The sequence below is a fragment of the Mizuhopecten yessoensis genome, unplaced genomic scaffold (genome assembly GCF_002113885.1).
Source record: "Mizuhopecten yessoensis strain PY_sf001 unplaced genomic scaffold, ASM211388v2 scaffold5209, whole genome shotgun sequence".
NCBI classification, from domain to species: domain Eukaryota; kingdom Metazoa; phylum Mollusca; class Bivalvia; order Pectinida; family Pectinidae; genus Mizuhopecten; species Mizuhopecten yessoensis.
In genome coordinates, this window is record NW_018405934.1 from 66,442 (window position 1) to 91,075 (window position 24,634).

Sequence of the window (24,634 nt, forward strand, 5' to 3'; positions counted from 1 at the left end):
CACCCTCACCATGTGGAGGTATTCAGGGGGATAAGGTGCCCTTGTGTTCTAGGTAATGCTCCTCCCACACTCCTGATTGGGTTAATATATATGTCCATAATCTATTTAATATTAACCACCTTAAAGTAATTTCCCCGAGTTTAGACAAGACACGTACAAACATTGTTGAATAATAAATACAAGAATGTCATAAATTATATTAAATCACATTTTTATTTTGTCATGATATAAATATATTCACAAAAATAAACTTACGGAGGACATGGTCAGATTCTACAAAACAATAGTTCAATTGTTGTTAAACAGAAATAACTGTGGTATTAAGAATACTGTTGATATCTCCATTCAATTAGTGACAATAGTAGAGAAATTCTGGAAAAGAATCTTACTGCATTCTTCCTTGCATGATTTAAGTTCAAAATTCCAATATATAATTAGTCCTTGGACTTAAAATTAAGTATAAGTTAAGAAAGCATATATATATGTCCGTTGATGTAATTAAGATGGTACAGGGTCAATCATTACTGAATTGAAAATATACAGAATATCTTTCACAGTGCTCAAAATGAACCAAAAAACAAATCTGTATTAAACATCTAATTTACCACATTTTAAGTTACCAATGACAGTCTATACAGATCACAAGGCCAAATTAACAGTACTTCTGGATGTAATAAATATTGTTTGTATAACTAAATACATGCAGTTACACTTCCTCACTAACTTAAAATATCACAGACACAACATTATACGCCCGCCAAACAAATATCATTGGCTTGAATTACAATCAATTGGATGATGTACTCTGGTAAACAACTGAAATATCCTATAGTTAAATACATTAATACATGCATTACATGTATAATGTTAGCCCCGATATGTATCACACACGATACAAACACATTTGCCAAGTTAATCTTCCTTTAACAACTCATGGGTCAAACAAGATTTGGACGGATAGCAATTGCTTAGAAATGCCAAGTGAAAGTTTGTTTATATTTCTATCCAAAGTACACGTAACAAATATCCCTCACTTGCTGGACTACACTAGATATGTGATGAGAAACATGGTGTAGAAAGATTCTGTTCACAAGATACCAAATGAGTGAAGTTGTGTCTGTCTCAGTTCTACGGCCCTGTGATACTGATGTCCCTGGAGGACACTACAGGCTCCCCATTGGTCCACTGTTCCCATCCTATATATGTGACTGCGTCTGTGCTGTTACCAGTTTGATGTTCGGTTATTTTCTTCTCCCAGCTTGTGCTTTTAACTGCTTCAGTTCATTTTCGTGGTAATGAGACACAGCTGATGCTTCCGCTAGCTGAAATATGTGTTGATACAATATATTAATTTTAAACAAAGAGTCAGTTCTTACTCATTCAACTGTATATAAATACAGTGAAACCTGTGTCAAATACACAACTTTCAATCAGAGTGGACAGATGTTCAGATGAGGCAGGCTTTGGTTAAGACAGGTTACTTAGAAGACTGATCTGATTATGATTGTCTACACTGTTAGTTTCATGATTAAAGTAACTAGTCTGTTATTCTCGAAAAATGATATAAATCAGGGATGACCTGTCTTATTTATTGCATGTGTAATAAAGTAGGATGTGATAAGGCATGGGTTCACCTGCCCCACCATGTGGGTTTTCTCCGGTTTCCTCCCACATTAACACCCCCCGCGCCAACAAGAGTGATTAATATAAGTTGTAACAACTTTTTTCATAATTGTTGTATAATAAAAAAGTTTATATTTTTTCCATGTTTTTTTCATTACATGTGAACAAGCAAATACATTGTATATATAACTCCTGTTTATTGACTGGATCACCTCATAACCTGACCACAACAGAAAACTATTCCTGAAGCATGCCTGTCTCTACCTACTACTTACCATATCCAGTAGTATATCTGTTTTCAGTTTGAGTAAGTTGTTTTCCTCTTGTAGTTGCTGGTTGGCCTTCCTTAGTTTCATCACTTCTTTATGACTAGCTGCACTAGTACCCGTCTCTGTCAAAATAAAGGAAGTGTTACCAAACATTCTTAGTTTATTACTCACCACAGAAATCAGGATTACAAGACAACAGTTCTCATTACTGGTAATTATATATAGAAAGAGACTAAACAATGTGGTGTTGAAATAAATGTGGCTTTTTTTGTGTGTGTACCGGACACATCTGAAATACTCTGACCTGGTATCAAGGACATATGTATGTATCACTAAAATGAAAACCTGTCCATCAAGGTCGTTTAACGAAGCATTCTGAACTCAATGTAATCTGTCAGTGTCAGTTGAATGTTAATACAATTTTACATTTTTATAATAAAATCTAATAATAGCATATTGATAACTCTACTTATATATTTATATATTATTTATTTATTTCTAAAAACAAAAACAAAATTCAAATTATCTGAAAAAATGTCATTTACTTGCAACATAGGATTAAGAATTATCTCCAGCTAATTAATCTAATGTTGACATTGATCACTAATTAATCAATGTTCTGACCTTAAAACACACTGATAACTGGTACAATTTATTAGAGATAATTGTTATTACATGTATCACATTCTTGTTCCAAAACAGTATTAGATTGTACAATGGTCAATAGAACTGGCCTCCAGACAGAAATTCAGTACCTGTTTGTATACAGATAATTACACAGTTATTATGAAGCTGACACATAGGCTAACATGTGTCGATACATCTTATAACCGAGCTCATGAATGATTCACTACATTGTCTGGTTCATTGTTACTATACACACCACAGCGTCCTAATACCAGGACATATGGTCAGAAAATCGATAAATCATTAACTTAATTTCAAAATATGTTATTGTTAGTAATTCATTAATATAGGGTTATATCTAGACACTACCCCTTTCACCCTTTGTACAGAATTTACTATAAAAGAAACACATTTAGTAGCTGATACCTCTGGTCAAATAATGGGTACTAACAAGGAGCATTACCAAGAGGCCCAAGGGCCTTAGCGGTCATCTGAGTTATATCATAGGTACTGGTAGCTCAATTTTATTGTTGAGATGTGATGTGGGAATCAGTATGTAAACTAAGTGAAATACAATACTTGTCATGTCATCAAAGGATAAGAATTTTAAAATATTGGTAAGTTTTCCCTTTGGTGCCCCGCCCTTGCCCCTGGTGATGGGGCAGGAATACAATTTTTACAATGTAATACCCTCATCTACCAAAGATGATTCTGACCAAGTTTGAATAATTTTCTGCTGAAAAGGATAAAATATACCCAAAAGTGTCATTTCCCTATAAAAACTATAGTAAACTTTTCCCCCTCCCCAAAGGAGAACAGATGTCTTGGGATCCTGAAATTGACACTTTCAATAAAGCTCCTGATGATCTTTCTATCCATGCACTGAAATTGACTGTAGTACCTCTGAGTCTGGAGAAGAAGATATTTGAAATATTGGTTAATTTTCCCTCAGGGACCCCGCCCTGGCCCCAGGGGTTGGGGTAGGAATCCCAATTTTACAATTTTGTAGCCTCATCTACCGGTATTAAGGATGATGACCAAGTTTGAAAAAAAATCCATCATCTGGTTCTTGGTAAGTTGAAAATGTAAAAAGTTTACGCACAACGGATGATGAAGGACAGAAAGCGATCAGAATAGGTCACTTGAGCAAAGCTCAGGTGACCTCAAAATATAGACTGTGAGTAAGTCAGGAAATATCAACAAACACTGTTTATGTTCTGGAATCATTCATACATAATGTAAAATTGTGTGTTCATGTCCACTATTGGAAGTTCTTATTATCATCTTTTGTACTTGTGAAAATTTGTACATGTACTACAAAAATACAATGAACGAAAATCAAAATTTACAGTCCAAGGAATGGCTAACCTGCCATCTTTTATAATTTGCCCAAACATCTTGATGATCAAATCATTTTGAAGATTTGCTAAGATACTGAGAGTTATAATTAAACATTAGAAGCAGTAAAAATAGACTATGTATCTCAATCTGTGGTTAAAAACATTGAAATGAAACAAAATTATCATTAATAAATAATTAATCAGTAGGTCTTACACCAATAGAATAATTGTAAAGGACTTGTTTTAATTGCAAACCCTTTGAAAATTATTATTCCAAATTAAATTAGCGTTTATACATGAAATTTGGAACTGATGAGTTAATAACTAAAATATAAATTAATTACAGATAGTATTAAAAGAGTTTTAGAATTCATCTACTCTAGTACTACTTACCATCTGATACTAAAACAATTAATGTTTTACACAATACATTAATTACAATATATAAACCTTCCTTATTTTAAAATATACAAACACAACTACAACTACTGCTACCACATGTACATAAAACTACCACTGCAGCTACCATCATACTGCTACCACATGTACATAAAACTACCACTGCAGCTACCATCATACTGCTACCACATGTACATAAAACTACCACTGCAACTACCATCATACTGCTACCACATGTACATAAAACTACCACTGCAGCTACCATCATACTGTTCATGTGTGCCAATTTTCATAACAAAAGGCCTAACGGGCAAGCATCGCTTATCTGATATTTAATGCTGTTTTCAAAATGCATTTAACATCTGTGAACTTCAAAGCGTGCCTAGGAAAAACTCATTTAACCTTACTTGATAGCAAGCTAGCTAACACTACAGGCTTAAACAAATACTGTAATGCTGACAGATGTTTGTTTGAAGATTTCAACTTATTCCCTCAAAGTTGGTCAAGTTATTTATTCAAACAAACCTGATAACTTTTCTCACTAGCAAGTGATAGTATAACATAATAACATTATTCTAGACCTCAAAAATCTTTGTAAGTTGTTAATAGATTTGAACACATCTGACTCCTGTGACCGTAAATAGAAGCCAATGTTTAAAGCATTCCAATCCAACAGTTACTGGTCAAATATAATGACTCTAGGTCTTGATGTTCTTCAGAGGAAATTATTTGTGGGTTTATACAAATTTTGACACCCCCTGTAACCTTGAATATGAACATTTTTTCCGTCTGCAAATTTCCAGAAAGCTTTTGACCAAATATTCTATGCCATTTGGATTTTTAAGAAGAAGTTGTTTGAATGTTTTAAAAATATAGATTCAATATTCTATGCCATTTGGATTTTTAAGAAGAAGTTGTTTGAATGTTTTAAAAATATAGATTCTTTTGAGTAGCTCAAAGTCATTTTTTTTGGCAAATTTTGTTGGATTTCATCTTAGGAAGCTTCTTGCCAAATATTATGACCCTATTTCCAATGTTCTGAAGAAGTTTTTGTTCAACGAAACAAATGATTCCAGATGGATCTTGATGCCCACCATTGCACCATCTTCATTAGTTCTTTGTCAGTTTTATCTTTTCTCTCCTTTTCTCTTATCTGAACTTAATACTGCTGTGTATAAAAGATAACCTTCAAAGTGAGTTTGTGCAATATGAGAAAGATATGTTCAGTTCTTCCTTCAGCCATCTTGTTTTTATGATCACTCTCAAAATAAAACATGCAAAACTAAGGATCAAGGGGAACCTACATATCAAATTTGAGAAAGATCCCTCCAGCATTTCCTGAGAAATGGCGATAACAATCCTTTACTGTCAAAAACCAAAGTGGTTGACATTTTGTTTATCCAATCACATATGTACCAACTTTTTGAAATTTCAATCGGGGAGATTACGCGTGTTCAGAATTAAAACCATAAATAATGTGTGTATGTTTACATAAATAATGTGTGTATGTACACCCTAGGGAAGAAATAACACAATTACATAAATAATGTGTGTATGTACACTCTAGGGAAGAAATAACACATTTACATAAATAATGTGTGTGTGTACACCCTAGGGAAGAAATAACACATTGACATAAATAATGTGTGTGCGTACACCCTAGGGAAGAAATAACACATTTACATAAATAATGTGTGTGTACACACTAGGGAAGAAATAACACATTGACATAAATAATGTGTGTGTGTACACCCTAGGGAAGAAATAACACATTTACATAAATAATGTGTGTGTGTACACCCTAGGGAAGAAATAACACATTTACATAAATAATGTGTGTATGTACACCCTAGGGAAGAAATAACACATTTACATAAATAATGTGTGTATGTACACCCTAGGGAAGAAATAACACAATTACATAAATAATGTGTGTATGTACACTCTAGGGAAGAAATAACACATTTACATAAATAATGTGTGTGTGTACACCCTAGGGAAGAAATAACACATTTACATAAATAATGTGTGTATGTACACCCTAGGGAAGAAATAACACATTTACATAAATAATGTGTGTATGTACACCCTAGGGAAGAAATAACACAATTACATAAATAATGTGTGTATGTACACTCTAGGGAAGAAATAACACATTTACATAAATAATGTGTGTGTGTACACCCTAGGGAAGAAATAACACATTTACAAAAATAATGTGTGTATGTACACCCTAGGGAAGAAACAACACATTTACATGGCGCTTTTGAGTTGTTCTTTCAGATGAAATCATCAGATTTTATAAAATAGGACTAGTTTAGCAAATTCACAGGTTGAAAATGCTTAATTTTAGGGTCCAAAATCAGGAGTCTCCCTCTAAAATAGGGAGATTTGGCAAGTATGCGATCAGTCTCCAAAATAAAGAAGCACAACAACGGACCAAGGGGAAACTACATTTCTTTGAGAAAGATGATGGTGAGCTAAAAACTGATGTATGACAGACAACCAGACAATGAAAAACAGACAGACAACAAACACACCATGGCATAATTAATCATTTAACCTCAGAATGTAGCCCAGACCATTAATCATCACATCCATGTTTAACTTGGAAATAGCTTTCTTCTTTCAGTTGATTGCAGATTTACCTGTTCATAATTAATTTTATGTTGACCTTTAGCATATAGTATAGAAAGTTAATCTAAAGATTTATACAAATATATTAACTTCAACAAATTAAGGCACATTGTTTTGGTTTTGGTTAGATAACATCTTTGATTCAATCTTAGTGACCTCTGATGCTTATATTTACCTGGAACCCACATTCCATTCTCAAATGTAACTTCCTGTCCACTGAGTCTGACTTTGATGGGACCCACATCAGGTCCAAACTCCTCCTTGGACTGTGTTGCATCTAACTGTAGATTTGATAATGACTGTGCTCTCCGTGGTGGTGTTTTCTTGGGAGAAAACTTATTTCCAAAGAGATTCAGCGGCATTTTCTTTCTATAAAAGTGGAAATTGCATGCCAATGGTTACAGGACTGAATTTTGGACAGTGACATGCAATACTACAGTGGGGAATTAGCTATGAATTGAGCATATCCCCTAGGCCTAGAGATGCTTGTTGGTTACATATAGATAAACAAATGAGACACAACCCTTCTGCCCCCAGAAAGCCACACTATCAATTTTTACAACATTGAACTCTCTTTGACACAGGATTTTATAGACCAAATTTGGTTTGAATTCTTCCAGTTGTACAGAAAAAGGAGGATTTTAAACATTTATCCCTATTCCCCGTTATTGAGATGTGTCTTCACAAGTGACAGATTGAGGCCGAGGGGTGGGATCCATGATTAGGGAAATAATGGTGAACCTTCCTGTTCTGTACAAATGGATTGAGTTAACCAAATTTGGTCTAGAGCATCCTTGGGCTAAGCTTGGGGACTTAATTTTATATAAACAAAGGCCTGGGTGTTGTTCTTCTAGGGGCAGAAGGGCGAGGCTCAATGGGGGGAATAAAGGAAAATCTATGAAATCCATCCCCTTTCATTTGAATGGAAGAATTTGAACCAAATTTTGGTCTTCAGCATCCATTGCAAATTTAGATTCGATATTGTACAAACGGAGTTTATGATATAACTCCCTGGGGCATAGGGGCGGGCTGTATTGGTTACACTAGTATTAATATTAATACCCTGCCTCCTCTAAAAAATTTCTCTCGTCGTCAGAAAGCTAACGTTATCGTAGCTATGGTAACACAAAAGAAAATCTTTTAAAATCAAAATATTATTCAATTATAGCCTTTGGCTAAGGTCGATACCTGGATTTATCGACCATAGAAAAAATATATTAACCTCGGACTGCTTCCTCGGTCAATATATCTTTTCTCGGGTTGATAAATCCAGGTATTGACTGAAGTTAAAGGCTACAATTGTTTTATTATTTTACAAAACAGTGATGTAAGCAATATGAGAGAAAAAAAACAAAAACTTTGGAAGTGGGATGGTGCATTGTTTGGAGACACATCATAATTCTATTTTTAGAAACACCAAGTCCTTCAACAAGTGAGCAAACTGGCCCTACTAAGCTACTGTAATAGGACTCGTAATAGCTAATCAGTGTCATGATAAACAGATCCAGCAAAAAGATAAGGAAATGGTGGGGTTAACGTTAGGCTGTAAGGGTGAAGGAAAAGGGGTTGGGAATTGAAGGATTTAGTGTGAACAAAGTTTTTGATGAAATTATGATTATTATTCATTTTGGGTAGATTTCATGAGAAAGTCCTCTTCCAGTTTGTTAGCTGCGTCCGACCATAGGGGCACGCAACTGCTATTAATATTGATCTTGTTAGACTTTCAGTCGATAGGTACGTTATATCCCAATTTTACTATTAATATTGATCGTGTTAGACTTTCGGGTCGATAGGTACGTTATATCCCAATTTTACTATTAATATTGATCGTGTTAGACTTTCAGTCGCTGGGTACATTATATTCTAATATTGGATATAACGTACCCAGCGACTGAAAGTCTAACAAGATCAATATAATATAGTAGTTGCGTGCCCCTATGGTCCGACAGTCTGAGCAGGCGAATATTAGACAGGCAATTTACAACACATTGATTGCCCCGAACACGCATAATCGAAATACATGCTCACTTTTCTAATTAAATGATGAATTGAAATTTACCTAATGAAGTGGTTCTTTTTTGTTTTCCGGCGTATATCGGAGTATCTTGCGAGCTATCAGTATCATATGGACATCATCCAAAATTTTGTTCAAACTTGTCACAGGAAGTGCGCGATGACAACAAACGTTAGCGCCATCTGGCAATCGCGAGTCATCTCCCTTGCGGCACGAAAATACGGAAGTCGTTTAGGTTAGTTTTGTTTTCATACACGACGTTGACAGTGCAGTTGGTGTTCGTTTGAATCACCGTAAGTATAATGTATATTATGTCAATTGTCACCATCTAAAGAGAGTAAAGATATTTTTATTCAGTTACCACAGGTGATGGACCATGGACATGAGGTGCACTGTTTAGTGGGCTATTACAACTAACAGGCCTATTAGGCCTACATAGCTCACACAGAGAACTGTTGATATGTGGGACAACCTCCCACTGAATGAAGTGAACGCAATGACATCTAAACAATTTGAGCATGAAATAGATGAACACTGGGAAAATCAACGACAACGATGTAGTTTTGAAGCAAAATTACAGTTTTATTATATAATACAAAATATTGAATTGATAGCGAAGCATACCAAAACGTCTTAGAGAAGTACTGATCGAAATATCTTAGTACCGAAACAGCAAAGTACTGGATGGAACGTCTGTACCCACTTTAAATGTAATAAATAGAAAAAGTTCAGTGCTTTTCCTGTTGAATACTAAATATTTTTCAATCATATACCAGAATATATTAGTTTTGGTACATTAACAAAAATGATATTCTGCCATATTCATGAAATATTGATATTTGGAATCCATAAATTGACCTCATTTTATTTTCTTAAATAGTGACACAAAAAATGATGTCACTAATTTTCAGTCCAATTTCACTTTATTTGGTTACTTTGAGAGTTCTTACATCACTTTTATTTATTAAACATTTTTTTCATCTCGGTGGTATATATACACATTTTGTTTTAATTTTGAGCATGTGGAATCTCCTTCATGGAATTTCAAAACTAAAATGTTGACAAGTATGATATTAGGATGGAGGAGTCATGCAAGTATCTTTCCCTTAAAACATCCTAGAGCTGGGCCCGTATTCATGAAACCGTTCTCATGCTCAAGCATGGATTCTGTGCTCAAGTCAGCTTTCTTGTAACCCATCTAAATCATGTCAACGATCAAAAAGTCAAATTAAAATATTGACAACAGTATTCGGCTTCAATTAGTTTCTTCAATTTTTCTCCAAAACTTTAACAAAATAAGACTTTTTAAAATAATTTATAACTGGAACAAGAAATTAGACTTGAGCAAAAAATCCATGCTTGAACAGTTTCATGAATACGGGCCCTGGACTATATTGTTAGCAGTTATCTACTTGTCAGAAATGTTCATTTTAATGGCATTAGGCTATGAATGGTGTAATTCCAAAGCTTTCCAAATCACTTAGTATTACACTCAATATGATGAGGGTTTTGGATCGTCATATATTGATAGTATATTCGAATCATCAGCAATTATTCATTATTTCTGAATGTTATACTAAGCAGTGACTTTATCACCACTTAATTTAGCTATAGAATAATTAACGATGAGGACAGTTTTGTCCTTATACAAATTTCAGTAGTTTTGCAATACTGAACTTTTATTTTTATGGTGCAAGCATAGAAGAAGTAGAATTGCCAAGTTGTGTGTGGCAATAATTTTGTAGAAAATAACCTGGGCTTTTAATGACATTGTCAGAATCATCCTTTTTCATCATATTAGTCAATTTAAAATGATGTTTCTCAGTGATAAACAGCTTTCGGTGTTTATCTTTCAATCCATGCTTATCACAATGTTTCCCTAGATCTAAGTGCAACATTGAAATTGCTGTGGAAAAAATGATTTGTGCAAACCAGCTATCCTCTACCCTTTAAAATTCAAATCTTCATGTCAGATTATATTTAAGTAATGTATTAGTGGAAGGAATGAAAGGTTATGATTAATGTCTTGCTTCCTGCCTGATTTTCATCCCACCATCACCAGTGGTGGGCTGTTTAAATCGCCTTTCATCCATGGTCCATCTGTCAGTCGCCTGTCCTTATTTCCCTTTGGTACATTGTTGTGTGTGCTTCATTTTGGTAATGATATATCTACTTATTCTTCCTATTTGAATATTGATTCTTTTGTAATTATCAAACTTATAATGTCAACAGGACCTGGGTCGTTGTGGTCTGATTGTGTATAGACCACAGGTAGGGGGTATATAAACAGTATTGTCATACTTATAAGGTTAGGTGATAAACTGGACTCAATATACCTACACTACACACATGTACAAGTGTCTGACTACAAACCAGGAAGTTATGCAATAGGTCTATATAGGTGTGAGCTTTATGAAATTATCGGATGAATAAAGGATATTACACATATTACATATAACCAAGTCATCAAAAACCTGATATTGTAATATCATGTTTAATTATTTAAATACTCTGTGAAGATCAGTTTAGAAACATTTGTACATGCAGTTGGCTTTGGGCTAACCATGCATATAACAAACAGTCTGTTGTCAATATTGATTTAAACTGTTCCGGTGTTTACATTGAAACCTATCCAGAACTTTTATCTGTTCTTACATGTGGATTTCTTGGCAAGATGTTCAGCCAGGACAAGGTAATGCTATAGCTATTTGCTTTGATTCATAATCAGTTTCTGATTTATATAGCTAAATGACATTGTTTTTAGATATTTGGTTAGGAATGAAAGGATCCTGTATGAAATGATCAGAATCTTCACTTCATGATGTAATACATTTGTATCAGTAGGATAAGTTTATACCTATATCGAAGATGTCAACAAGTATATAAAAGAAATGCCAAATCGAATATTAGAGTATAATATAAGAAGGTGTACCACAAAGTCCTGTCAAAACAGATCAACCTGTGCTTTTCCTATTTTACAAGTCTGTTGTAAAGATTACTACTCCTTTTCCTTAACCTATTGCAGTTGTGTATCCCAGAAAATAAACCTGTTTAGACTACAGAATAGTGTACTTCTGTACTATATAAAAACAGCTGCACCGAAAGTTAAAAAAGTCATATATCTTACATACATACACAACAGTCAGAATTATACCCCGGGTACATACACTGTGGCTTCTTAAATGTGGTATATATACACTTTTTGTATTTATATATATTCATATATATTCCGGTAAAATATGGCTATGTTGGAGTATACGATCATTTCACTGAAGTCAACACAATGTACCTGGTACCTGATAGTTTAACATTAAATGATAAACATTTAAGGTGTGTTATAATGTACCAGCAATGTCACATTTCAGTGTCATTTACTGACTTGAGTAATGAAACGAGCGACACGAGCCACACAAGACTGTTAATCGGGACAATAGATCTGGACAGGGCGTGGAACCATGGTTGATGTTTTTATATAGAGCTATTTATAGTTATTTGAGGTAAGTGTATCACTGAAGCAACTTGTCCCTGTTCTAAATATAGATTTAAATGTCATACATGTACAGATTCTATTTCTCCTTTACCTGTAGTGGTTAAACAGCAGGGTCACGATTATTGTTCCTATTGACTGGGTAATCATAAAAATATACAAGAGCTTCACTCACTTTCTTTATATTTGTATATGTCTTATACAATGACTTTACACGCTATGACTTTACTGTGAGTGTATAATTTTACACTAAAACATTTTACTGTAACTTACTAAGTAACACTATAACTTTCCCTTAATTTAAATTGACATGATTGATTTACACATTAATTTTACACTAAAACTTTATACTTTAAGCTTAAGCTTTAACTTAACATTATAATTTTCAAATATTGATTCTAGATGTAAACTTACATCTTACATAAACAATTAATTAGATGTAAACTTTGAGTTGATAAGTCATGGACCCTTTTGCTACCAGAAAATACTGAGTATTAGGTACAAATGTTCACATACATGTACAGTATGTAATACAATATGAATTATATTTCATGAATATTTTCCATTTGTTCCATTCATGTCGGAAAAACACTTTAACATTAAACTGTCTTGAACACCAGTATACAATCTGTTCTAGATGAGTTGAAATACATGTAGTACTTTTATAATATAGAATGAGAGAATTAAACTGATTTTGAATCATTCTTTAAGGTGTAACGTACCCTGAGGTAGAAGATGGATTATAGAGGCAACCCTAATGGATATCCTGATCCCAGGGGGCCACCAGAACAAGTACAGATGCACTCAGGTAAGAGCTTTGTATTATTTAGCTAGCTATAGCTGAGACTGACTATGTATACTAATGAACATAGAGACACCTCCACAGTAAGTAAAATATTTACTTCTTACAGACACCTCCACAGTAAGTAAAATATTTACTTCTTACAGACACCTCCACAGTAAGTAAAATATTTACTTCTTACAGACACCTCCACAGTAAGTAAAATATTTACTTCTTACAGACACCTCCACAGTAAGTAAAATATTTACTTCTTACAGACACCTCCACAGTAAGTAAAATATTTACTTCTTACAGACACCTCCACAGTAAGTAAAATATTTACTTCTTACAGACACCTCCACAGTAAGTAAAATATTTACTTCTTACAGACACCTCCACAGTAAGTAAAATATTTACTTCTTACAGACACCTCCACAGTAAGTAAAATATTTACTTCTTACAGACACCTCCACAGTAAGTAAAATATTTACTTCTTACAGACACCTCCACAGTAAGTAAAATATTTACTTCTTACAGACACCTCCACAGTAAGTAAAATATTTACTTCTTACAGACACCTCCACAGTAAGTAAAATATTTACTTCTTACAGACACCTCCACAGTAAGTAAAATATTTACTTCTTACAGACACCTCCACAGTAAGTAAAATATTTACTTCTTACAGACACCTCCACAGTAAGTAAAATATTTACTTCTTACAGACACCTCCACAGTAAGTAAAATATTTACTTCTTACAGACACCTCCACAGTAAGTAAAATATTTACTTCTTACAGACACCTCCACAGTAAGTAAAATATTTACTTCTTACAGACACCTCCACAGTAAGTAAAATATTTACTTCTTACAGACACCTCCACAGTAAGTAAAATATTTACTTCTTACAGACACCTCCACAGTAAGTAAAATATTTACTTCTTACAGACACCTCCACAGTAAGTAAAATATTTACTTCTTACAGACACCTCCACAGTAAGTAAAATATTTACTTCTTACAGACACCTCCACAGTAAGTAAAATATTTACTTCTTACAGACACCTCCACAGTAAGTAAAATATTTACTTCTTACAGACACCTCCACAGTAAGTAAAATATTTACTTCTTACAGACACCTCCACAGTAAGTAAAATATTTACTTCTTACAGACACCTCCACAGTAAGTAAAATATTTACTTCTTACAGACACCTCCACAGTAAGTAAAATATTTACTTCTTACAGACACCTCCACAGTAAGTAAAATATTTACTTCTTACAGACACCTCCACAGTAAGTAAAATATTTACTTCTTACAGACACCTCCACAGTAAGTAAAATATTTACTTCTTACAGACACCTCCACAGTAAGTAAAATATTTACTTCTTACAGACACCTCCACAGTAAGTAAAATATTTACTTCTTACAGACACCTCCACAGTAAGTAAAATATTTACTTCTTACAGACACCTCCACAGTAAGTAAAATATTTACTTCTTACAGACACCTCCACAGTAAGTAAAATATTTACTTCTTACAGACACCTCCACAGTAAGTAAAATATTTACTTCTTAAAGACCTATGTTCTGCCCTGGAGTGCCTTTTCACTTTAGCTTGAAATTTAGATTGACGTTATTGATTAAACTTATACAACAACTGCAAAACAACTTCAATCAACTTGTATTTAAATAATCCCTCCTGTTGGCCCGGATGGCAGCACATAGGGTTTTAAATGTGGCGAAAACATGAGTACCTGGAGAAAACCTACATGGTCGGGCAGGTGACACTTCCCTTCATATCCAATCGGGAATCAACCCACCACAACTCACAAGTTTACATTGTAAACTTATCGTGGAGTTATTTCTCATCCACTGCCTGGCTTATGCATGGTCCTCTCTGTTTGGTTTAGAGAATGTACTGAAATGTCACCCTAATTAATTGTTGTCCTATTTTTAGAAGCTTTGTGTCAGGATTATGTAACATGGTGTTGTATTAATTAGGGCCCCGTATCAGAGATACGGGTGCCCTATAGTAATCACTCTGTCTGTCTGTCTGTCGGTCCACAAATTTTGTTCCAGGCTGATAACTTTCGTATTTATTGACTGATGTACATGAAACTTGGTCAAGATTTTCAGTTCATAAAAATACACATTGAGGTAAAAAGTCAAGGTCAAAGGTCCAGGTCATTAGGTTCAATGGTCAAGGTCAAATTTTACATCTTTTCACTGATGAACATTTTGTTATGACATTATGAAGCAAAGTTGATCAGAATTAAACAAGGAGTCAACTGACCAAAGGTCAAGGTTACATTTTTGTATCTTTTCACTGTTGAACTTTTCGCTATGACACTTTGAAGCAATGTTGCTCAGAATTAAACAAGGTGTAAATTGACCAAAGGTCAAGGTCACTTGGTCAAAGGTCAAGGTTAAATTTTGTACCTTTTCCCTGATAAACATTTTGTTATGACATAATGAAGCAATGCTGTTCAGAACTTATCACAGAGTCAACTGACCTTAGGTCCAGGTTACTGGGTCCAAAGGGTCAAGGTCAAGTTTTGTATTTTTCACTGATGAACATTTTGTTATGATATTAAGAAGCAAAGTTGGTCGGAATTAAAGAATAAGTCAACTGACCAAAGATCAAGGTCACTGGGTTAATGGTCAAGGTCATTTGGGTCCAAAGGTCAAAGACAAAGTGGATCTCTGACTTTGACCCTGGCTCTTGATGGAGGAGGTATATAAGGTGAAATAAAACAAATCAAAGCTAACAAATGAGTAATGCACCGGTAATTAAATTTCTGTTAGCCCAGCAAATATGGAGGTGGAAGGAAACACATCACATCATAGTACATGTAAAATGTATATTTTGCTTCCTTGCGATTCTTTTGGAATCCAAATGTCAAGCGTCAAGCTCAGCTATATGGGCAGATTGCTTCTTGATGATTATGGGGGATATAATTGCCACAAGACGGGGCCCTTACTGACCTGTCAGTGTTCTAGTTCCTCTATATATCTATTGATCATATTGTCACCACAGCACTTTGAATAGGATGTCATTCATCAAACTGTTACACAATTGTCTGTTAAAGGAGGCCATCCATTAAACGTCAGCGATGTTGGTAAAATGTATATACATGCATATAAAGTATCTGGCTGATCAACATCTTCCACAACTTTTGATTAGATTTAAAATCCTGAACTATGGAACTTGTCAGTTTAAAGAAATTTGAATGTATTGAATAAATTATTTGAAGAATTTTGAAATAACAAGTGTTATATAGAGCTGTAAACTCCATAGCTGTGTGATTTGTACAGATCAGCTTTAATATCAAACCAATTTCTGTGTGGCCTAACTCATCGTTTTTAGTAATGTCAGTAAATAGAATTTCCATAATTAATGGCTGTTTTTTATCATGTTCACCTAACACTTGTAAGTTAATAATTGTTTTAAAAAGGTTTTAAAATTCAAAATTTGAAAAATCAATTAAATTGAGTTAGATAAACATGATGAACAATAGATCAGTGGAACCTCTGTTAACAACACTAAAGGCTGCGGAGACTTTCAGTGGAACCTCTGTTAATAACACTAAAGGCTGTGGAGACTTTCAGTGGAACCTCTGTTAACAACACTAAAGGCTGCGGAGACTCTGATATTAAGATTTAGAAAGGGTCAGTGCTGTCTGTAATTACTGGAAGGAAAAGGTGAGTCAACTTCACAAATAACAGGAGCTATTTCAACCTCCTATCATTTCAGTCAACCCTGGATATACAGAGCCAACCCATGCAGACAATGGTCGCCCGCCTTATGTGATAGACATGCATTCTGGTATCCAGGATTTAGAAGATAGAAATGGTGGGGAGGAAGATGTGAGGTATTTACATGCCAGAGGAAGTCGTCGTAACTGGGCAGCAGATAATCAAAGGGATGCTACTGATCTCATAAATGAACTACCAAGTAGACAATTAGGTAAGTAAACATGCATGGTTAGTTCATGTTTACCTCCGGATCCTACATCATGCATGGTTAGCTCATGTTTACCTCTGGATCCTACATCATGCATGGTTAGTTCATGTTTACCTCCAGATCCTACATCATGCATGGTTAGTTCATGTTTACCTCCGGATCCTACATCATGCATGGTTAGCTCATGATTACCTCAGGATCCTACATCATACATGGTTAGTTCATGTTTACTTCCGGATCCTACATCATGCATGGTTAGTTCATGTTTACTTCCGGATCTTACATCATGCATGGTTAGCTCATGTTTACCTCCGGATCCTACATCGTGTTAAGATCAGGTATCCTGTCCACACCTCCTACATCATGTTAAGATCAGGTAACCTGTCCAGACCTCCTACATCGTGTTAAGATCAGGTATCCTGTCCACACCTCCTACATCATGTTAAGATCAGGTATCCTGTCCACACCTCCTACATCCTGTCGTGACAAAGATACTGATCTAACAATAGTACAATCGGGTTTGATTTTTGAAATGTTCCTATGCAACAGCATGCTTAACTTCTGATTTCTAAAGTTGATGATTACAGTTAACAGTATTTTTGTATTGAAAGTTGAGGGTTAAGAAATGATTCTACTTTTCTACTTGAATTTGAATTACAGAGCAAATAGCAAGTGATGTAGCTAAAGGCACTATACGAAGGAAGAAGAGTAAGAAGTCTTTCCATGGGACGGTGAGGGGACACCATGACTACAATGACCTAGCAGCCTCACTATCACGTGACCCGGATTTGATGGATGAGTTTGATGGGGAGACCAGGACTACGGAGGTGCTGCGGGATATGGCTGTCAAACTCACAGACAAAAAGGAGATCAGGTTAGACAGTGGAATAGAGGTAATCTTAACGTGTAACTCCTTATATAGCATGTATGTAAATTGTTAATATATTTATTGAAGTAACGAGAAGGATGCAGCCTAACAATTGTCATGTAGATATACTGTACAACATTTACACCACAATTAAATCCTGCAGTATGTTTTACACACTGACTGTTTAGTTTTACAAGGAAATATTCCAGCACACATATCATAGTAATTAATGCGTTGTTTAATCTTAATAAAAATTATATATCTGATCATGATATTAATATTTGAACCTTAAACTTCGCATTTCCATTCCTTTTTGCCTATAAATGATCCCTGTGCCAGGAAAGGTAATGATCATCTGTAGTAATCTGACATGGCCTATTTGTCCCATAACTGTACCCCAATGATGCTTGTTTGCTATATCTTGTTGCTTTTGTTTAACCTTTTTATACGCCCGTTGAATGGATTAATTTCAAACTTCATAGGATGGTTCATTGCTAAAAAAGCTCGGACTTATTCGATAACCAAAATTATTCGCCGGTTATTTACGGAGTTATGACCCTTTGTAGAATTGCCGAAACAGTTTCCGCTCAATAACTTCAGTAATTTGGAATAGATTCATTTCAAACTTCATAAGAAGATTAATTTCTATGAAAGCTTGCGCAAGTTCCATGACCATTATCTGCCTGTTATTAGGGGAGTTATGGCCTGTTATAGAATTGATGTAACACTTTCCACTCAATAACTTCAGTAATTTTGAATTTATTCATTTCAAACTTCATAGGAAGGTTCATTTCTATAAAAGCTTGCGATAACCAAAATTATTTGCCGGTTATTTACGGAGTTATGGCCCTTAGTAGAATTGTCGAAACAGTTTCCGCTCAATTACTTGAGTAATTTTGAATGGATTAATTTCAAACTTCATAGGAAGGATCATTTCTATGAAAGTTTGCACAAGTTCCATAACCATTATCCGCCTGTTATTAAGGGAGCAATGGCCCTTTATAGAATTGATGTAACACTTTCCGCTCAATAACTTGAGAAATTTTGAATGGATTAATTTCAAACTTCAGCCATAATTTACAGACTTACAGTCTTTTGTAGAATTGTCGGAACACAATTTCTGCCCAATAACTTCATGCACTTATGGCCCTTTGTGGCAAACTGCTCATTCGACATCTGACGGGTGTATCATGTACCGCTTTACGTAACTCTTGTTATGATTATTCTCTTTAACTTGCATTATGGTCATGTTTGTTATCCTGATTAATTTTGAATTATAAGTATAATCTGCAAAGGGTGTTAGAAGTTATACTGAAATCATCTTTTTTGTGTATTCATATGTAGATCAAGATCATAGTGAACGTGAATTATAAGTATACTCTACAAATGGTGGTCATATATCTGTCAGCAATGTATGTCAGCAAATGTCTGTGAGCAATGTATGTCAGCAATGTATGTCAGCAAATGTCTGTGAGTAATGTATGTCAGCAATGTATGTGAGCATATGTCTGTCAGCAATGTATGTGAGCATATATCTGTCAGCAATTTTGTCAGCATATGTCTCTCAGCAATGTATGTGAGCATATGTCTGTCAGCAATGTATGTGAGCATATATCTGTCAGAAATGTCTGTCAACATATGTCTGTCAGCAGTGTCTGTCAGCATATATCTGTCAGCAATGTTTGTCAGCAAGGTCTGTCAGCATATGTCTGTCAGTAATGTCTGTCAGCAATGTATGTCAGCAATGTCTGTCAGCAATGTATGTCAGCATATGTATGTCAGCAATGTCTGTCAGCAATGTATGTCAGCAAATGTCTGTCAGCAATGTATGTCAGCAAATGTCTGTCAGCAATGTATGTCAGCAATGTCTCTCAGCAATGTATGTCAGCATATGTCTGTCAGCAATGTATGTCAGCAATGTCTGTCAGCATATGTCTGTCAGCAATGTCTCTCAGCAATGTGTGTCAGCAAATGTCTTTTAGGTATGTCTGTCAGCATATGTCTGTCAGCAATGTATGTCAGCAATGTATGTCAGCATATATCTGTCAGCAATAATATTGTCTGTCAGCATATGTCCATCAGCAATAATATTGTCTGTCAGTATATGTCCATCAGCAATAATATTATCTGTTAGCAATGTGTGTCTTATGGGGAAATGTATTAATCAATGTTTGTGTTCAACTTAAATGTGCATATCTGTCCGCAGTATTTTCTTTTAAATTTCATTGTTGTGTACATGTCTGTTTGTTATATATGTTTGTATTCAGTTTGTTTATAGTACCTGCTGTCTTGATGTAAATTTCGTTGTTGTGTAACTATTTTTAGCTGACATTATTGATCATGTGAGCTGTTGCTTTCCGTCTTTGTCCTCTTCTGTTTTCCATTGTCTATAGAAACAATTGAACACTTTCATCTTCCTCTTAAGAACCTCTAACCTGAGTCTTTCTAAATTTTGAACAATTGTTCCTTATCATGGCCGAGAAAAGTGTAGTTAGTTTTTGTGTGTCTAAGAATAAAAAATGGTCACCGCCATATGGCTTCTTATTGGCTGAATTGCAAACTGGCATCTGATGTACAGAGGCATTTTGTCTTTTTTCTATTTTACAGGAACAATATTTCAAATTCCCGTCAGCGTACATTAAAACGAGGCATACAAAGCCGTAGGCCGGGCTGGTGGAAGAGGACCAAGTACAGCATTGGAATTGTAAATACCTGTTTACGTACTGAAATCTTAACATCAATCTGTGGGAAATGATAAAAGCTTGTTCAACACATAATACAATTTATTTTAGATTCTATCTAATGAACATGTTAACATCAGCTTTTATTTTATATAGTTGTTTTATTACAAAATATACTGGAACATATCTTGTTCTCTGAACCTTAATATAATCAAATAGTTAACAGCATGTTAAAGAATAAAGTTGAAATTGGTATATATAGTACAGAACTTTCTCATTGCTGTATGCTTGAAGTACTAAAAGTATGTAACTGTACAGGGCTGGATGCACTTCAAGTACCGCTTGGCTGAACTTGCCTACTCCCTGGAGCTGTGGAGGAGTCTGACAAAGAAGATTGAGGGCCACTTCGGCACTGGTGTTACCTCCTATTTCATGTTCCTCAAGTGGATCTTCCTTCTCAATATTCCCATATTTTTCCTGACTCTATGCTTCATAGTCATTCCCCAAATTGTGTATGTAGAGTTCCAACCATCAGCAGAGGCTGTAGCTGCAGTAGTTGCTGCTAATAACATGACAAACGTGACCACGACGGCACCAGTTGTCACCACTACTGCAGCATTCACAGGCAGGGAGCTGCTTACCGGATCTGTGAGTATCTAAAGAATGAGATCTGTTACTGCAGAATTACTTCTTAAATGAATGTTATCACAAAATCTATATTTTAAAAAAGTCATTAACGTATTAAGGATCCCCGTCCCTCCACCTAAAAATGTTAAGAGTATTAGGTTTTTTTTCTATGTGCATCACTATTGCATAACCAAATCATTTCTGAACAATAACCCATACCTTGCGGTAGTTTCTTCAGATTTTTAGATCACCTGAGCTTTAGCTCAAGTGACCTATTGCTATCCGTTTTCGTCCGCCGTCCGTCGTCCGTTAACATTTTACATTTCAAACTTAAAGTCAAGTTCTGCTCGGCCGATTGAACTGAAAGTTGGTAGGAATGATCACCTCATGGTCCTGACAAAGTGTTGTTATTTTTCGGGTCGATCAGAAATCCAATATGGCTGCCACGGCCGCCATTTTGAAAACCTATTTCAAACTTGAAGTCAAGTTCTGCTGGGCCGATTGAACTGAAAGTTGGTAGAAATGATCGCCTCATGGTCCTGACAAAGTGTTGTTATTTTTCGGGTCGATCAGAAATCCAATATGGCCGCCACGGCCGCCATTTTGAAAAACTATTTCAAACTTAAAGTCAAGTTCTGCTGGGCAGATTGAACTGAGAGTTGGTAGGAATGATCGACTCATGGTCCTGACAAAGTGTTGTTATTTTTCAGGTCAATCAGAAATCCAATATGGCCACCATGGCCGCCATTTTGAAAAACTATTTCAAACTTAAAAACAAGTTCTAATAGGCCGATCTCAATTAAAATCCGTCTAGGAATGATCAGCTCATGGTCCTGACAAAGTTAAGTTAACATTATACTTAACTATTTTTTACTCAAATTTGTACATATTTCAACAACAAAAATAAATACTGTAGGACTCGGGTGACCGTTAAGGCCCATGGGCCTCTTGTTTGGAATATTATGAAATTTCGAGGTTTTTTTTTCGAGTTTTTTTTTCAATGGAACAAAATGAAACAAAAAACCATTTTATTTGATGCAACAATAGTTTATTAGAAATAAAACACATAAAAATAATATCAATGTCAATATTGATGAACAAAACACAAAAAAACTGAGTAATTTTCTAACAATAATACTAAAACAAACAAAAATGCCAGTTACATGAATCAATAAAATTCTGAGTGCCAATGCAACACGTTTAGGACAACATATAGGTGACAAAAAGATAAATATCTTGCAGACCTACTTATTATACAAAAAATTATAAAGATACAAAAAAACTAAACAAAAAAGAGAGACAACTCTTACATTTGTAACAATAATAATTATAAATCCCAAAAAGTCATATATACAATTTACAACATACAATATAGCACTTTTTATATACAAATATATAATACAGTAGGCATTACCAACCATTAAAATTACTTTAAATAACCAATATAAAACAAAACTGCACATAGTGTATGAATAACATTATAACAAACAATGTACTTTACTGTGTCATAGCAAAAATGTCACAATGAACAACAATAAAAAAGTTTCACATTCTTTACACAACAATAATAAATTTCTGCATAATAAGCAAATGACATATCATGTTGTGATATAAAAAAATCATGTTATATATACAACAATAATAAACTTTTACATTCTGAACAAAACAATGATAAACTTTTACATTCTGAACAAAGCAATAATAAACTTTCATATTATGTACAGATAACAACATACCATATTGTGATATGAAAAATATCACACTATACAACAATAATAAACTTTTACATTATGTACAAATAACAACATACAATATTGTGGTATAAAAATATCACACTGTAAAAATAACACTGTTGTATGTAATATAAAAAATGAACTTGAAATATAGGCCTATTGGGTATATACATGTAATAACAAATATAGAATATAATCCTGACTATTGAGATGTATAAAATACTTCCCAGGCCAAAATAACTCTCCTGTCGGGTATTGCACAACCGTAGCCTAGTACCGCATTCCTTACAACTTTTCTGGTCCAGGTATTCAGATAACATCGCAAGTTCAACCACTCGTCTACCCTGCGACCAGGTTAAAAAGTTATTGACGTATCCGTGATCACTAGTACTGGAGGGATCCTCATCGGACGTCGGTGTCGGCTCATCAGTTAAATTGCCAGTAAGCTTAGTATAGGGGCCTCAGTAGCCAGCGTCTCTTCAATGTGTGAACGAGTGTCACTTTGGTTCGTCGCATAGTCGTGGTCTAGCAGTTGATATTGGACATCGTTGTTGTTATAATTGTCAGTTAATGCGTTTAGTTTACATTTAAAACAGCCGATTTTACGTCGGGTTTGCCATCACTGCCACGACGTTGTTTACATTGTTACGACAGCTTTTTTTACCCACACTTTCGCGATTGGAGATTTACAATGCAAGGGACTCAACTCTGTAGTCGAAACGTTATTCAAACGAAATATATTCAAGGGAAGATAACAACATTGTCGACATGGTAATCAGGGGCAGGTGACTCTAACACTGAAAAACGACAGTGGAAATCTTGTAATGTTTTGCTCTGGCTGGGACGAGGATCCTTAAAATATAACAAGATTTCAGCCTGTTCTTAATGAAATCGATTGTGACTAAGGACTTATTGAACAAATTATTTGTATATGACATGTTGCTTTGTGGAAAGGAAAATAAAAGAAACTTGCAAAAGAAAAACAAAGGTTTAATACATAAACTTTCCATTGCAGGGTTATTTTACCAATACTATACTGTACTATGGGTATTACACCAATGGTATTGTACAGGTAGTGGGGGATACCGAGTACAACATGAAATACGCTTATCTTCTCACTGGAGGGGGATACTACATCCTGTGTCTGATCATCCTGGCACTAAGGTAGGTCACTCTACAACATCTCATATCTGATCATCCTGGCACTAAGGTAGGTCACTCTACAGCATACCGTGTCTGATCATCCTGGCACTAAGGTAAGTAACTCTACAACATACCGTGTCTGATCATCCTGGCACTAAGGTAGGTCACTCGACAACATACCGTGTCTGATCATCATGGCACTAAGGTAGGTAACTCTACAACATACCGTGTCTGATCATCCCGGCACAAAGGTAGGTCACTCGACAACATACCGTGTCTGACCATCATGGCACTAAGGTAGGTAACTCTACAACATACCGAGTCTGATCATCCTTGTACTAAGGTAGGTCACTCTACAACATATCGTGTCTGATCATCCTGGCACTAAGGTAGGTCACTCTACAACATATCGTGTCTGATCATCCTGGCACTAAGGTAGGTAGTTC

At 35.0% G+C, this 24,634-nt stretch overlaps 2 protein-coding genes across 4 annotated transcripts in view; one reads left to right on the plus strand and one right to left on the minus strand.

Annotated features, from left to right (window-relative positions):
- Positions 1-194: 194 nt before the first annotated feature.
- LOC110450412 (protein chibby homolog 1-like) lies at positions 195-9,076 on the minus strand. 2 transcript variants are annotated; one of them, XM_021497902.1, is made up of 5 exons: positions 8,955-9,062; positions 7,071-7,264; positions 4,253-4,261; positions 1,899-2,014; positions 195-1,322 (listed from the first exon to the last, which is right to left on the minus strand). In XM_021497902.1, exons 2-5 carry the CDS (start codon positions 7,255-7,257, stop codon positions 1,242-1,244), a joined length of 393 nt encoding a protein of 130 aa, XP_021353577.1. In that variant the 5' UTR covers positions 7,258-7,264; positions 8,955-9,062; the 3' UTR covers positions 195-1,241. The 2 variants fall into 2 exon arrangements, with proteins under 2 accessions (XP_021353577.1, XP_021353578.1); XM_021497903.1 differs by lacking the exon at positions 4,253-4,261 and having other exon boundaries at positions 8,955-9,076.
- Positions 9,077-9,100: 24 nt separating this feature from the next.
- Positions 9,101-24,634, plus strand: part of LOC110450411 (transmembrane channel-like protein 5) — a 39,203-nt gene continuing 23,669 nt past the window's right edge. Inside the window, exons 1-8 of one of the 2 annotated variants that reach the window (XM_021497900.1) lie at positions 9,101-9,202; positions 12,275-12,406; positions 13,108-13,204; positions 16,927-17,139; positions 17,797-18,010; positions 20,612-20,708; positions 21,004-21,333; positions 24,061-24,209. In XM_021497900.1, the coding sequence (XP_021353575.1) occupies positions 13,132-13,204; positions 16,927-17,139; positions 17,797-18,010; positions 20,612-20,708; positions 21,004-21,333; positions 24,061-24,209 (1,076 nt within the window). In that variant the 5' untranslated portion in view covers positions 9,101-9,202; positions 12,275-12,406; positions 13,108-13,131. Of the gene's footprint in view, positions 9,203-11,498; positions 11,602-12,274; positions 12,407-13,107; positions 13,205-16,926; positions 17,140-17,796; positions 18,011-20,611; positions 20,709-21,003; positions 21,334-24,060; positions 24,210-24,634 lie in introns of those variants that run through there. The other variant, XM_021497901.1, reaches the window with a different exon arrangement.

Bases quoted from the DNA above. Each gene is read 5' to 3' on its own strand.
- LOC110450412 (XM_021497902.1), bottom strand. From the start codon at position 7,257: ATGCCGCTGAATCTCTTTGGAAATAAGTTTTCTCCCAAGAAAACACCA. The intron at 1,323-1,898 runs GTAAGTAGTAGG...CACATATTTCAG, and splicing joins CAGATATACTACTGGATATG to CTAGCGGAAGCATCAGCTGT.